At 41.4% G+C, this 13,224-nt stretch overlaps 1 protein-coding gene across 3 annotated transcripts in view; it reads right to left on the reverse strand.

The window, feature by feature from the left end:
• Positions 1–59: 59 nt before the first annotated feature.
• The window catches only part of LOC129816777 (target of Nesh-SH3-like), a 46,466-nt gene continuing 33,301 nt past the window's right edge, over positions 60–13,224 (reverse strand). For all 3 annotated transcript variants that reach the window (XM_055871660.1, XM_055871659.1, XM_055871658.1), the window contains 8 exons: positions 12,952–13,029; positions 9,613–9,822; positions 9,048–9,153; positions 8,326–8,405; positions 5,978–6,007; positions 5,712–5,870; positions 5,429–5,551; positions 60–5,190 (listed from right to left, as the gene is read on the reverse strand). In XM_055871660.1, coding sequence (XP_055727635.1) covers positions 5,075–5,190; positions 5,429–5,551; positions 5,712–5,870; positions 5,978–6,007; positions 8,326–8,405; positions 9,048–9,153; positions 9,613–9,822; positions 12,952–13,029 — 902 coding nt within the window. In that variant the 3' untranslated portion in view covers positions 60–5,074. The remainder of the gene's footprint in view (positions 5,191–5,428; positions 5,552–5,711; positions 5,871–5,977; positions 6,008–8,325; positions 8,406–9,047; positions 9,154–9,612; positions 9,823–12,951; positions 13,030–13,224) is intronic.

Raw genomic sequence — 13,224 nt, forward strand, 5'->3', positions numbered from 1 at the left:
ATGACCATACACCACACATACAGAGATGCACAATGCATTTACAACAGTCAGAGCAGTAGTAAAAAATAACCATACTTAAGGATTTATTGTAGAAAATAGATACAGGAATGGTTGTACATATCTGAAACAAAAATACAATTTTCTGTTCAACACTAACATAACAATTGGGATTGAAAATAACACCTGCAGCTATACACAATGTAAAACAATCTTAATTTGGTTGTTGGTTTCCACAAAAAAGAAGCCTTTATTGACATGGTTGTCTCATTTAAACTCAAACAGGTTGGTCCAAATGTAGCAAAAGATTGCAAGGCTAAAGACAAAGGGTGTCATTGGTGAGATGAGAATCAGAATGTTGTAGATGGATGTACTGTATAAAACGGACATTTCCTCATTGTACATACACAACACATTTCTATTTGAACATTCTGTGATGTTGCTGCACCCTCCTGAACAGGCTCCAGAGGTGGAAAATTTGGGTCACTTCCAATGTGCATCAGTCCACATAACATTACATTCCTGGCACATTCTCTAAATTGAAATGACTCCAGATGAGTTAGAAATGTGTTAAAGATGAAAGAACTAAGTATCCCTTATGCTGTTCTTTCCAACTGAGCCCTTGAATCTTACAAGGCCTCAGTTTCTGATGCTCTTTCTCTTATTTGGTCGTTCATTGGCTACAGATCCCATTCAGGTGTTTTTCCAAGTGCTTGACACATGAAGTCAGTAGAACCACCTTGCAATACAAACTTTATGTTGAGACTTAATGGGAGTTCAGAAATATTGTTCTGTATATTACCTTGTAAATAATAGACTAAGTAGTGGCAATTTACCGGTAGAAATACAAAAAAAATGGTTTATGAAATTTTGCTAAGATAATTAAACCTTCTCATTTTTCAGTTGCTAGAGGCGCGACCCAGTTGTTCATTCGATAAGTTCCGTTGCCATGCTCGCCGGCAATGTTCTTGTCCCAACTAGCTACGGTTAACAGTCACGACGTCTGCAGCCAGAATAACAGCAGAGTAGCTGCATTTGTGTTTGTTTACATAAACGCAGAAGTTCTGTATTTTACCTTGGAAATAATGGACGACGCAGCGGGAAGATGCGGAGCTGAGTACGTTCGCGGAGTTCATTTTTCCCTTGTCCTGCTGTGTCATCCGTTATTTCCAAGGTAATGTACAGAACGGAGGCATTTATCCGACTTATACCGCAGTTGCCAAAGAAAACAATACTAAAACACAGATTTACGGGTAGAAATACAGAAAAATGGTTGATTTCATTTTTCTAAGAGAATTACACTTTAAGATGTTGGTTGCTAGAGGCGCGACCCAGTTTGTTTGATATTGATGGGTGCGCCACAGTTGTTCATTCTATATGTTCCGTTGCCATGCTCGCTGGCAATGTTCTTGTACCTTGCTTGCTAGCTAGCCAACTAGCTACGGTTAACACCGTCACCTCTGCAGCCAGAATAACAGTTAAGTAGCTGCATTTGTGTTTGTTTACGCTGTTTTCTATTTAAATTAATTTTGATGCATCCATAACAATGAGCTGATACCAGATTTTGCCTGGCATAGCTAGAAAAGTTTGCCTTCTCGTCAGGACACTCACACTGTTCATTATGAGGAGATCACATTGAAATCAAACAATAGGCTAGAAGCTAGCTAAGTACAGTGCATTCAAAAAGTATTCAGACCTCTTGACTTTTTCCACATTTTGTTACGTTACAGCCTTTTCTCATTATGGGGTATTGTGTGTAAATTGATGAGAAAAAACAATAATTTAGTCAATTTTATAAGGCTGTAACTTAACAAAATGTGAAAAAATTCAAGGGGTCTGAATACTTTCCGAATGCACTGTAGTTTGTTGCTAGTAAACCTTTCACCAAATTCAAAAATATCAGTTGCTGAAAACGGGTCAAACGAGAAACGTGGGAGGATTTGACAGCATAGCTCCACTTGCGTCATGACTGCAACAGTTGGGACCACAGAAATTCATGTTCACATCACTCACCAGTGGTTATTACTAGGCAATTCAAAATCAAATACAAATTCAGTAGGCCAACTCTAAATTTGTTAATTTTAGGCTAGACCAATTATGTACCAAATGTCTTAAATCAGTATTTATTTATCTTTTTGGTCAGGGGGCCGGAACATAATTACCAATTCGTAGACAGCAAATTGCCCGCAAGAAGGGCAAACAGATATATTTGACCAAAACGTAATAATTTCAACCCTTGCTTACATTTGTGTGCGATCACATGTCTCTCTATTATGTGCGGGAATACTTTGGAACCGATTGCCAAAATTAAAATCACTTGGAGCTGATTTGCTGTTTTTAGTCTTTTATGTCCCCCCCAAACATTGGGGCTTTGGCTTATAACTCAGCAAAAAAAGAAACGTCCCTTTTTCAGGACCCTGTCTTTCAAAGATAATTCGTAAAAATCCAAATAACTTCACAGATCTTCATTGTAAAGGGTTTAAACACTGTTCCCCATGCTTGTTCAATGAATCATAAACAATTAATGAACATGCACCTGTGGAATGGTCGTTAAGACACTAACAGCTTACAGACGGTAGGCAATTAAGGTCACAGTTATAAAAACTTAGGACACTAAAGAGGCCTTTCTACTGACTCTGAAAACACCAAAAGAAAGATGCCCATGGTCCCTGCTCATCTGCGTGAACGTGCCTTAGGCATGCTGCAAGGAGGCATGAGGACTGCAGATGTGGCCAGGGAAATAAATTGCAATGTCCCTACTGTGAGACGCCTAAGACAGAGCTACATGGAGACAGGACGGACAGCTGATCGTCCTCGCAGTGGCAGACCACGTGTAATAACCCCTGCACAGGAGCAGTACATCCAAACATCACACCTGCGGGACAGGTACAGGATGGCAACAACAACTGCCCGAGTTACACCAGGAACGCACAATCGCTCATCCTGACATGACCCTCCAGCATGAACACTGACATTCCTGTCTTGCAGGAAATCACGCGCAGCCATACTACTCGTTCTGTGCGTGATTTTCTGCAAGACAGGAATGCCAGTGATCTGCCATGGCCAGCGAAGAGCCCGAATCTCAAACCCATTGAGCACGTCTGGGACCTGTTGGATCGGAGGGTGAGGGCTAGGGCCATTCCCCCCAGAAATGTCAGGGAACTTGCAGGTGCCTTGGTGGAAGAGTGGGGTAACATTTCACAGTAAGAATTGGCAAATCTAGTGCAGTCCATGAGGAGGAGATGCACTGCAGTACTTAATGCAGCTGGTGGCCACACCAGATACTGACTGTTACTTTGATTTTGATCCCCCCTTTGTTCAGGGACACATTATTCAATTTCTGTTAGTCATATGTCTATGGAACCTGTTTCCGTTTATGTCTCTTTTGTTGAATCTTGTTATGTTCATACACATATTTACACATGTTAAGTTTGCTGAAAATAAATGCAGTTTACAGTGAGAGGACATTTCTTTTTTTGCTGAGTTTATATAGGCCTACATGCGTAAGCTCTAATATGCATGTGGGTGTTTTGAATTAGTCATCACCTTAGAAAGCGCTGTCCATTTAATTGTGTTAGGCTTTGAAACAACATCAACAACAACCATGTTTTCCACTCAGTTTCAACCTATTGTTGAACTTCTTTCTTCAAATTGATCGTCACAGTGAGGTGAGATTTTAAAGCATCATGCTGTTCTGGTGATAAGTGTTGTAATTTTTGATTTCATTTGCATTCATGACAGAGTGGTTAGAGGGACAATAGAGTCCTGATCACCAGGCCATTAGTGACCTGTTGATCATTAGCGAGTTGGGTACTTCTAACACATGTCCAGAGTGCATAAGAGGAGAATACCGTGACTCAAAGGTCACCTAGGATTTTACTGCAGTCATGACTGCCGGTGTGGCGATAATAATCACCTCAACAGCCCTACTCACCACGTTAGATCATCAGATGCTCCAAAATATATGTCTCTGCATAAACAAATCAATGCTAGCTAGCTATGTTTTTCCTTGTTGGACCTGCATTTACAATGTATCCAATTTCCGTTAGTGTGGTTGATGGTTTACCTCTGTAACTTTGTAGCAAGTACGGTCTGCATGTGTAGGCGAATATTGCGTCATGATTGCAAGGTGTCCTGATATCTTTTCCAGCTGTCCCGTTATGTTTTTTATGTCCATTCTAGAATGCCCTTCTAGCATATCAGAAACAAGTATTCAACAATGCTGTGGTAAAATATAAATAATAATTTCATATTGTGCAAACCGCAACAGTCAATCCTACAGGACCAATCAAGAAAGGGTATTGAGTATGTGTGTATGAGTGACGAATTTAGTGTGTGTGTGCGTGTGTAATGCTTTCTTTTTTTGCAGAGGCTTTTGTGTTATAGCAACCCTTTTAGCAGACTGGCTAATATAAACCACAAGAAACATTGAATGACAACTGCTTGATAAATAACATCATACACGTTATTACATTTTTAGGGAGCCAGCTTCCCAACAGTTTCCGGCATTCATATGTAACCTCTTGAAGCACTCTGAAATACCTTTATCACCTTCTCTTCCATTTTTACAGGTTTTGAGTACTGCCTCATGTCGTGTTTGATAAATAGTGAGATGAGACTTAGGGCTCGGTTCAATCTGTAAAGCTGAAGAGTAACAGACTCCGTGATGGAAATTTAAAGGTCATTTTGGATTTAGCCGACATAAGCAGTGTTTATCGTAAAAGCAGTCTCTGCTAAAGCAGGAACATAGCCTTTAAATTTCAATCACACTGGAAAGCTGAACTTCCGTAATGCGGATTCAATAGATCCCCTAAGGAGATATGACAAAAGAACTCAGAGTTCCATGACAAGGTATGGTCCTGTACACTTTTATACAATGGAATGTGAGCCATCACCATCTGACAGACAGACAGATGCATATCCATGGTAACATACTGACGCAGTCTCCATGGTAACAAGAGGGAGAAGCCCACCTCAAGGGCCACTGAGACCTCCACAGTCCTCCTCCTCTCACCCTGGTGAGATCATCATTCTTCCAGTCAGGCATCTTCCTGGCCACCCCTCTGGTGGAGGGGTCTTACCATTTCCCAGGTATGGGTGTTCCGCACTCGTACCAGCCAACGTAGGTGGCGTGCGAGTTCCCTCCGATCTCGCCGAAGTTAACCGGTTCCTGGCGCATAGCCCGGTAGAAGCCTGAGACAATAGAGCAGAGGGAATATGAGAACCCTTCTTTTACAAATGGTTTGGAATGTGAATGGTCTTTTAACATAGTCTAGAGATCAGTGTTTCCCATAGTTAACTCTGAAACAGCAAACTTCAGTAGTCATTGAAAAGTGACCAAGAACCGTGGTCATGGGCACCTGTACATGTGTCTACGATTCTTTCCCAGTAATGTCTCTAACGGGTTCCAGTATTTGGCTCAGTACTCTACCTGATCGGCTGGGTAGTTGGTCGGCCAATAGCTGGCTGCCTGTTTGTCCGTCCAGGAAAGAATCTACAAACTGGCAGTGGTCCTCCCCATGACCAGTTTGGTCCCCGATGTTGTAGAACTTGCCTGCACAAGGTCAGAGGTCAAAGGTTATGGCTCTGGTTAGTTAAACCTTGTTCAAAATTCCAATGTAACATATGAACTCTTCATATATGTACATGCACAGATACAAGGTATAGTATAAACAGTAAAACATAGACAAACACTCTTACTATACTATACTGACCGGTGAGCGAGTCGCTCATGTAGATCTTGTATCTAAGGGAGTTGCACAGCTGAATGCCCACAAACTTGCGGTACCAGGTCCTCTTCACATACTGCTTCCCGTTACACTCCGAGTAGGAATCTGCCTTGAAGGGGAACTGTGTCCAGATAGCATCTTTACCTGGAGGGAGCAGAGAAAACAAGATCTAAGGATTGGTATGATAGGCACAGAGAATAGGATACAAACTAGGGAGGAAAGATGTGTGAACATGACATACTGAGACTTACCTGAGACATTCTCACTCACCCGAGGGTCCGCTATAGAGGAGAGAGAGTAAAAGAGAAGGCATCGTTAGTCACACATCAGTCCATTATTACCACATTAATACAGTAATAGAACAATACTCACCCTTGGGAAATAAAGGATAATATTAAAACCATGGTTCAGATTACAACAAAAACACATCACATTGTTCTAGTTAGCACATAAAACATTGTGTCTCCCAGGGATTTCACTACAGGGTAAAGAACCATTGGACCAATCACTCTTCTCTATTATTGCTATCACCACAGGGTTGGACATTAGCCCAGCCCAGTCCCATCAGTGGAGTCGTATTACTGTTAAGACACAATGTTGCTTTAGATCAAATTAGCTCATTGAGTTGATCGAGTATTTTAGTGTGCATAACGGATATGATATGACTCCGAAAATCTGGTCCATCTGTAACTATTATGTGACTATGACTTGGGCCAAGAGTTTTCCCTGACCATGAGGGCTTAAACTCTAAGCCTATCAATGTCCAATATGATCAGGTCCCTATACACTCCCTTTGCAAAGTTGCACCCTGGCGTTAGCTCTCCATCTCTTCCTGGAGGCTCGTGTGGGTTGTGTAGGGAGTAGGGTAGTGGAGGCTAGTGTGGGTTGTGTAGGGAGTAGGGTAGTGGAGGCTAGTGTGGGTTGTGTAGGGAGTAGGGTAGTGGAGGCTAGTGTGGGTTGTGTAGGGAGTAGGGTAGTGGAGGCTCGTGTGGGTTGTGTAGGGAGTAGGGTAGTGGAGGCTCCTCAGAGGAGGAAGGGGATTCATCCTCAGTGAATTTCATTTTTTTTTTAAATAGTGAAACATTACTAAATATGTTCAGGTCACCAAATAATTGACGAAAACACACTATTTTGCAATGAAGGTCTACAGTAACCTCATCAGCACTCTGTTGGGTAGCACCGTGGTATAGCTGGAGGACAGCTAACTTCTGTCCTACTCTGGGTACTTTGAGTTCAATACAAAACCTAGGAGACTCATGGTTCTCACCCCCTTCCATAAACTTACACTGTAATTATGACAACTTCCGGAGGATGTCCTCCAACCTATCAGAGCTCTTGCAGCATGAACTGACATGTTGTCCACCCAATCAAAGGATCAGAGAATGAATCTTGTACTGAAATCATAAGCTACAGCTAGCTAGCACTGCAGTGCATAAAATGTGGCAATTAGTTGACTCAAAAAGAGAGAAAGACAATAGTTGAACAGTTTAAAAATATATATTTCTTCCAAAATGAAGAAGCGAGAGAGAGAGAGAGAGATTTGGTTTTAAAAAAGTATGAAAATTGTATGCACTCACTAGTGGAAGTCACTCTGGATAAAAGCGTCTGCTAAATGACTAAAAATAGGTAGCAAGCAGCTAACTATTTACACACATCTATTAGCTAAAGGCTAAGATGTCCTATTAACAAGTGACTAATTTGCGACACATCTGGAAAGCTATCAGGGATCCTGTTAGATACGTCACTTAGAGGCTAAGCCAGGCTAATGCAAAGTATTACAATTGAAACAGTCGGTGTGGTTGCTGATTGATGATTGACTTTTACTAATTCACCAGCACAGCTAATGGGGCTCTACGATGCTCACGGTGGGAATTGTGGTCCTAGGTCTAGACACTGATCTAAGGTCAGTTTTGCCTTCTTTCTATCAACGCTTCAGTGCTAGATGATATCAGATCTGCGTTAGCAGACATCCACATAGCGGTTGTTTTGCCGGTGTTGGAACTGTGTTAACTGCGTTACCTTATTGCGGACACTGCCATTGGATGTAAAAAAAAAAAAAAAAAAAAAAAAAAAAAAAAAAACACACCCGACATCATATCTGACAAATCCACGTTAGAAGTTCATGCAGGCATGTTACGTTCAAACACTCCTATTGTCTACACCTTGATTAGATGGTGATAGGTTATAAATTCCCCCATCCAAATGAACATGAAAACATGCCTGTCGTTGCCTGTCGTTATTTCTAACATCGATAGAGCCTACATTTTCTATTGCCATTTTGAAGTTCTAACGGGGCAGGAATAATATGAAAAGGAGTGGTTTGTGACATACAAGAGCAGCAGCTCACTGATCTGTCAGGTCATACCGCAGTTAAACCTCCAACACCGCCAAAACATCCACTATGCGGTTGTCGGCCAACGCGGGTCAATGCTCGATCTGATTGGATCGGGGCCTAATGTTAGGATACGGGAAAGATAAGCTAATTCTAGATGCATCCATGCCCATGGAACTTCTATCTGGAGCTGGCCTCCATTCCGGCTCCATTACATAAGTGTAATCCGATACGTTGGCTGGGCATCCATTTCCGCTCTATATCTACCTGACTCTGTGTTGAACAACACTGGCTCGCTGGCAGGCCCTTCCCCAAGCTCATTCTTGGGTTTCACTTTGAACTCGTAACTGAAAAAGAAGGGAAAGATAAATAGTCAACACGGTGTCAAGGCGTGCCTAGCTCAGTAAATACCGAAATCTCATTTTTGATATACTTTCAATCCAGAATGCCATGCTGATAGCTTTCCCAGTAAAGGAAACCTTAGTCACTCTTGTTCACCATAATTGTAACTTTTGTGGAGCTTGAGTTTATATTCCACCCATCTCCAACACTGTGACACTTGATATTTTTATTCTCCAGACAGCCTTGAGTGCATCGAGGCCAGTGATTGCTTGTGACCCCATTTCTCTCTCCATTTCCCTCCCTCTCTCTCTTTCTGTATTTCTCTCCCCTTCTCTCTTTCACAGACACACACACTAACACTCAATACCTCAAGCGCACACACACACACGCACACACACATACACACACACACACACACACAATTCTAATGGCTGTTCCATGTGTGATGTTTAGATGGTGGTCTGTGGGCGAGGAAATCCAGCCCAGTGGTAGGTTCTGGTAAATCTGGTTTATACTCTGAATCTGTAGATCCCAGCCAAAACCAAGACCAGGATCCAGCATCATTAATAAACACATTGAGCCTTACCAACCCAACCCTGCTACAGCAAGCCTCCACACACCACATAAAAACAAGCATAGACACACACCTGTTCTCTGGTTTTAGGTTCTCCACTGCAGTGTGAGTCTGGTTGGTGGTCAGGATGGACACCTCTTCTCCATTGGGTCCATGGGTTCTTGAAATGACCTCATACTCTGTCAAAGGGGAAGCAGGAAATCCACACATGGAATCCACACATCCACACACAACATGTTTAATTACATCTTTACAACTTCATATCATACAGATGGGATATTAACATAAACATTTTCATTTTAAATGTGCACAGCAGCATCTTAACGAGGCAAGTATAAACATTTGACACAGGATTCAGAGGATTTGGGTGGGGTTGGCAAGGATTGGTCTCAAAGAAAGCGCTCTGAAAATATGTAGTCTCAAATCTCCACAACTTGTTTTCTTTGTAGAGAGAAATATCCTGATTGAGCACAGATGGAGTTTCATAACGTTATTAAAATACCCATTGTAACAGAGTCTTATGTGTTAGGACTTCACTCTTCCATAACCAGGAGTGTTTTATGAACCTCTTTGGGTATGTGCTGCTGCACGCACGCACACACACACATACACAAACACAAGCACACTTCCCCCTTAACCTGTGGTGTCGTTGTCGGTCTTCTCCCAGTCCAGGATGACGAAGGAGGGGCATCCCTCTACAGTAACCACGGTGAGGTTGGAGGGGGGCAAGCGGGGGGGTGCGGTGATGTTCTGCTCCACCCCCTCCTCCTCAGGGAAGAAGCTGAGGGACTTTGTTATGGAACACGGTTCGTCTGGCTTCTTGTCAGTCTTATAGATCACATGAGGGGCTGCAGGAGAAATTGAAGATTGGCGTTCAAACAATAATAACTTTAAAGACAGAAGTCTGTAGGATTAGAAAAATATATGCCATTTAGCAGACGCTTTTATCCAAAGCGACGACCATGCGTGCATACATTTTACGTAAGGGTGATTGCGGGAATCGAACCCGTTATCCTGCTGTGGCAAGGCCCATGTTCTACCAACTGAGTTACAGAGGAACACAATTGGATAATGAAAAAGAATGAAAAAATAACTACAGATTTACTTAAATGTATTTCAATGCACTATATTGTAGTGCCACATATTGTATTCCTTCTGCGTTCAAGACACATTAATTACAAACAGGAAATGAATTTAATATTTATCAAATTCCTATACTTTGCAGCCATTGAAACAAATACCAAACAGCTTATGATCAGGAATAGTTGTATTATTGTTTACATCTCTCACATCAGAGTGGTATACTACAAAGCAGTAGAAAGGAGTAAGTAAGCCCAGCCTGGTCTCATAGACTAGACGTAACATAGTAAATGTAAATCTGGGACACTGAAATTAGTATACAATAGGTTTGGTATGGTTACATAAGACAAACGGTTACTTAAGGCAAACCAAATGACCCTTCCCCCAACGCTAACCCTTTAACCTAACTCCTAACCTCAACACTAACCCCTAACCTAGCTAACGTTAGCCACAACAAATTGAAATGTGTAAAATATTGTACATTTTTCAAATTCTTAACATATCATACGAATTGTAATTCGCAACATATCATACTAAATGACATGATAGTTTGTGTGTATGCATTGATATGTAGGCTACGTGTGCCTTTTTTTAAATGTATGTAGTTCTGTCCTTGAGCTGTTCTTGTCTAATGATGTTCTGTATTATGGCATTCTGTATTATGTTTCATGTTTTGAGTGGACCCCAGCAAGAGTAGCTGCTGCTTTTGCAACAGCTAATGGGGATCCTAATAAAATACCAAATGGAGTCCTTCAGATTTACATACAGAATGATACAAAATGCTCTGAGACCAGGTTGGTAAGCCAGCTAACTTGCCTAAATACTATATTATAAAATAACTTTTTATTTTTTTGAAAGATAAGCTTGAAATGAGCATAGTCTAATTGACTCAACAACCAAAAATACTTATCGAAGTTTAGCTTTCTTAACTTCTTATGGCTGCAGTGGCAGTATTTAGTAGCTTGGATGAAAGGTGCCCAGAGTAAACGGCCTGCTCCTCAGTCCCAGTTGCTAATATATGCATAGTATTAGTAGATTTGGACAGCAAACACTCTGGAGTTTCTAAAACTGTTTGAATGATGTCTGTGAGTATAACAGAACTCATATGGCAGGCAAAAACCTGAGAAGAAATCCAATCAGGAGGTGGGAAATCTGAGGTTGGTCGATTTTCAACCCAGCCCCTATTAAATACACAGTGGGATATTGGTTATGTTGCCCTTCATAAGGCTTCCACTAGATGTCAACCGTCTTTAGAAACTTGAATGAGGCTGCTACTGTGATGTGGGGCCGGATGAGAGCTCTTTGAGTCAGAGGTCTGGCAGAGAGCCAGGTCCTGGTCATGCGCATTTCACATGATAGCGACCTGCATTCCATGGCTTTTCTACAGACAATGGAATTCTCCGGTTGGAACGTTATTGAAGATTTATGATAAAAACATCCTAAAGATTGATTCTATACTTAGTTTGAAATGTTTCTACGACCTGTAATATAACTTTTTGAACTTTTCGTCCGACGTTCGTCTGGACCTGCACGAGCGTTTGGATTTGTGTACTAAACGCCCTAACAAAAGTAGCTACTTGGACATAAATAATGGACATTATCGAACAAATCAAACATTTATTGTGGAACTAGGATTCCTGGGAGTACATTCTGATGAAGATCATCAAAGTTAAGGGAATATTTATAATGTTTTCTGATTTCTGTTGACTCCAACATGGTGGATAATTTAAAAAAAATCTGAGCGGCGTTCTCAGATTATTGCATGGTTTGCTTTTTCCGTAAAGTTTTTTTGAAATCTGAAAGGGGCTGCATTAAGGAGAGGTATATCTATAATTCCATGTGTAACAATTGTATTTTCATCAACATTTATGATGAGTATATCTGTAAAATTGATGTGGCTATGCAAAATCACTGGACGTTTTTGGAACTAGTGAACGTAATGCGCCAATGTAAACTCCGATTTTTTTATATAAATATGAACTTTATCAAACAAAACATACATGTATTGTGTAACATGAAGTCCTATGAGTGTCATCTGATGAAGATCATCAAAGGTTAGTGTAATTTTATCTCCATTTGTGCTTTTTGTGACTCCTCTCTTTGGCGGGAAAAATGGCAGAATTTTTCTGTGACTTGGTGGTGACCTAACATAATCGTTTGTGGTGCTTTCGCTGTAAAGCCTATTTGAAATCGGACACTTTGGTGGGATTAAAAACAAAATCACCTTTAAAATGGAATAAGATACATGTATGTTTGAGGAATTTTCATTATGAGATTTCTGTTGTTTGAATTTGGCGCCCTGCACTTTCACTGGCTGTTGTCATATCGATCCCGTTATCCCGGGATTGCAGCCATAAGAAGTTTTAATGAACCAGAAAATGTGTTGTTTATCAAAATTAGCTTGCTAACTCATTGATCCTGCTTTGTAGTATACCCTTCTGTACTCCATAGACAAGAGCTCTAAGTTAACTGGAGCTCATCCAAGAATCTGGATAGTGAATACAGGCAAGACAATCCAAAACAACTGGCGGTAAAGAGGAAGCAAGAAAGGTTATTGTTCTCCAGGCTAATGTCCACAGTGATACAATACAACTTTCATTGTCCATTGTCACAGCTCCCTCCTGCACACATCATACAGACACACAGGTGAGAGGAGCACAGGGTCAAGCTGCAGTGCAGTGCGCCTGGATGGAGAGCATGTTGTGGGGTTAAGGGCCTTGCTCAAAGGCCCAACAATAGGGGATTGCTGTTAGAATTATTAGCCCAGTAGCCCTCCAGTTGCAAGATCAATTTCCCCCCTTTTTTACCAGCGCCACACCCGGGATTCCCCAGCCCTGTCCACTGTGAGTTTAATCATGTGGGTTTGTTGAAGACTGTTATAATGCATATGTCCTTACCTACGAAGCGCTTCTTGCCCATGGCGTCCACTTCCGAAGCAGGGAGAGAGCTGAACACAGAGGAGTTGTCACCCGTGGCTACAGAAAGACGGATGATGAGATTGAGAACCGCAGAGTGAGAAGTTTATGAATAGCATACTGTGATGATGTGTTAGCATTCCCTGGCAGCTCTCTCAGCCAGCTTTGGTCTCTCTCTCTCTCTGAACTCAGATAACCTTTCACACTAACTATTAAACTCAGATGTAGCATGATTCAAACACACACATGGTCACA

This window comes from Salvelinus fontinalis, chromosome 19, assembly GCF_029448725.1.
Source record: "Salvelinus fontinalis isolate EN_2023a chromosome 19, ASM2944872v1, whole genome shotgun sequence".
Lineage (NCBI taxonomy): Eukaryota > Metazoa > Chordata > Actinopteri > Salmoniformes > Salmonidae > Salvelinus > Salvelinus fontinalis.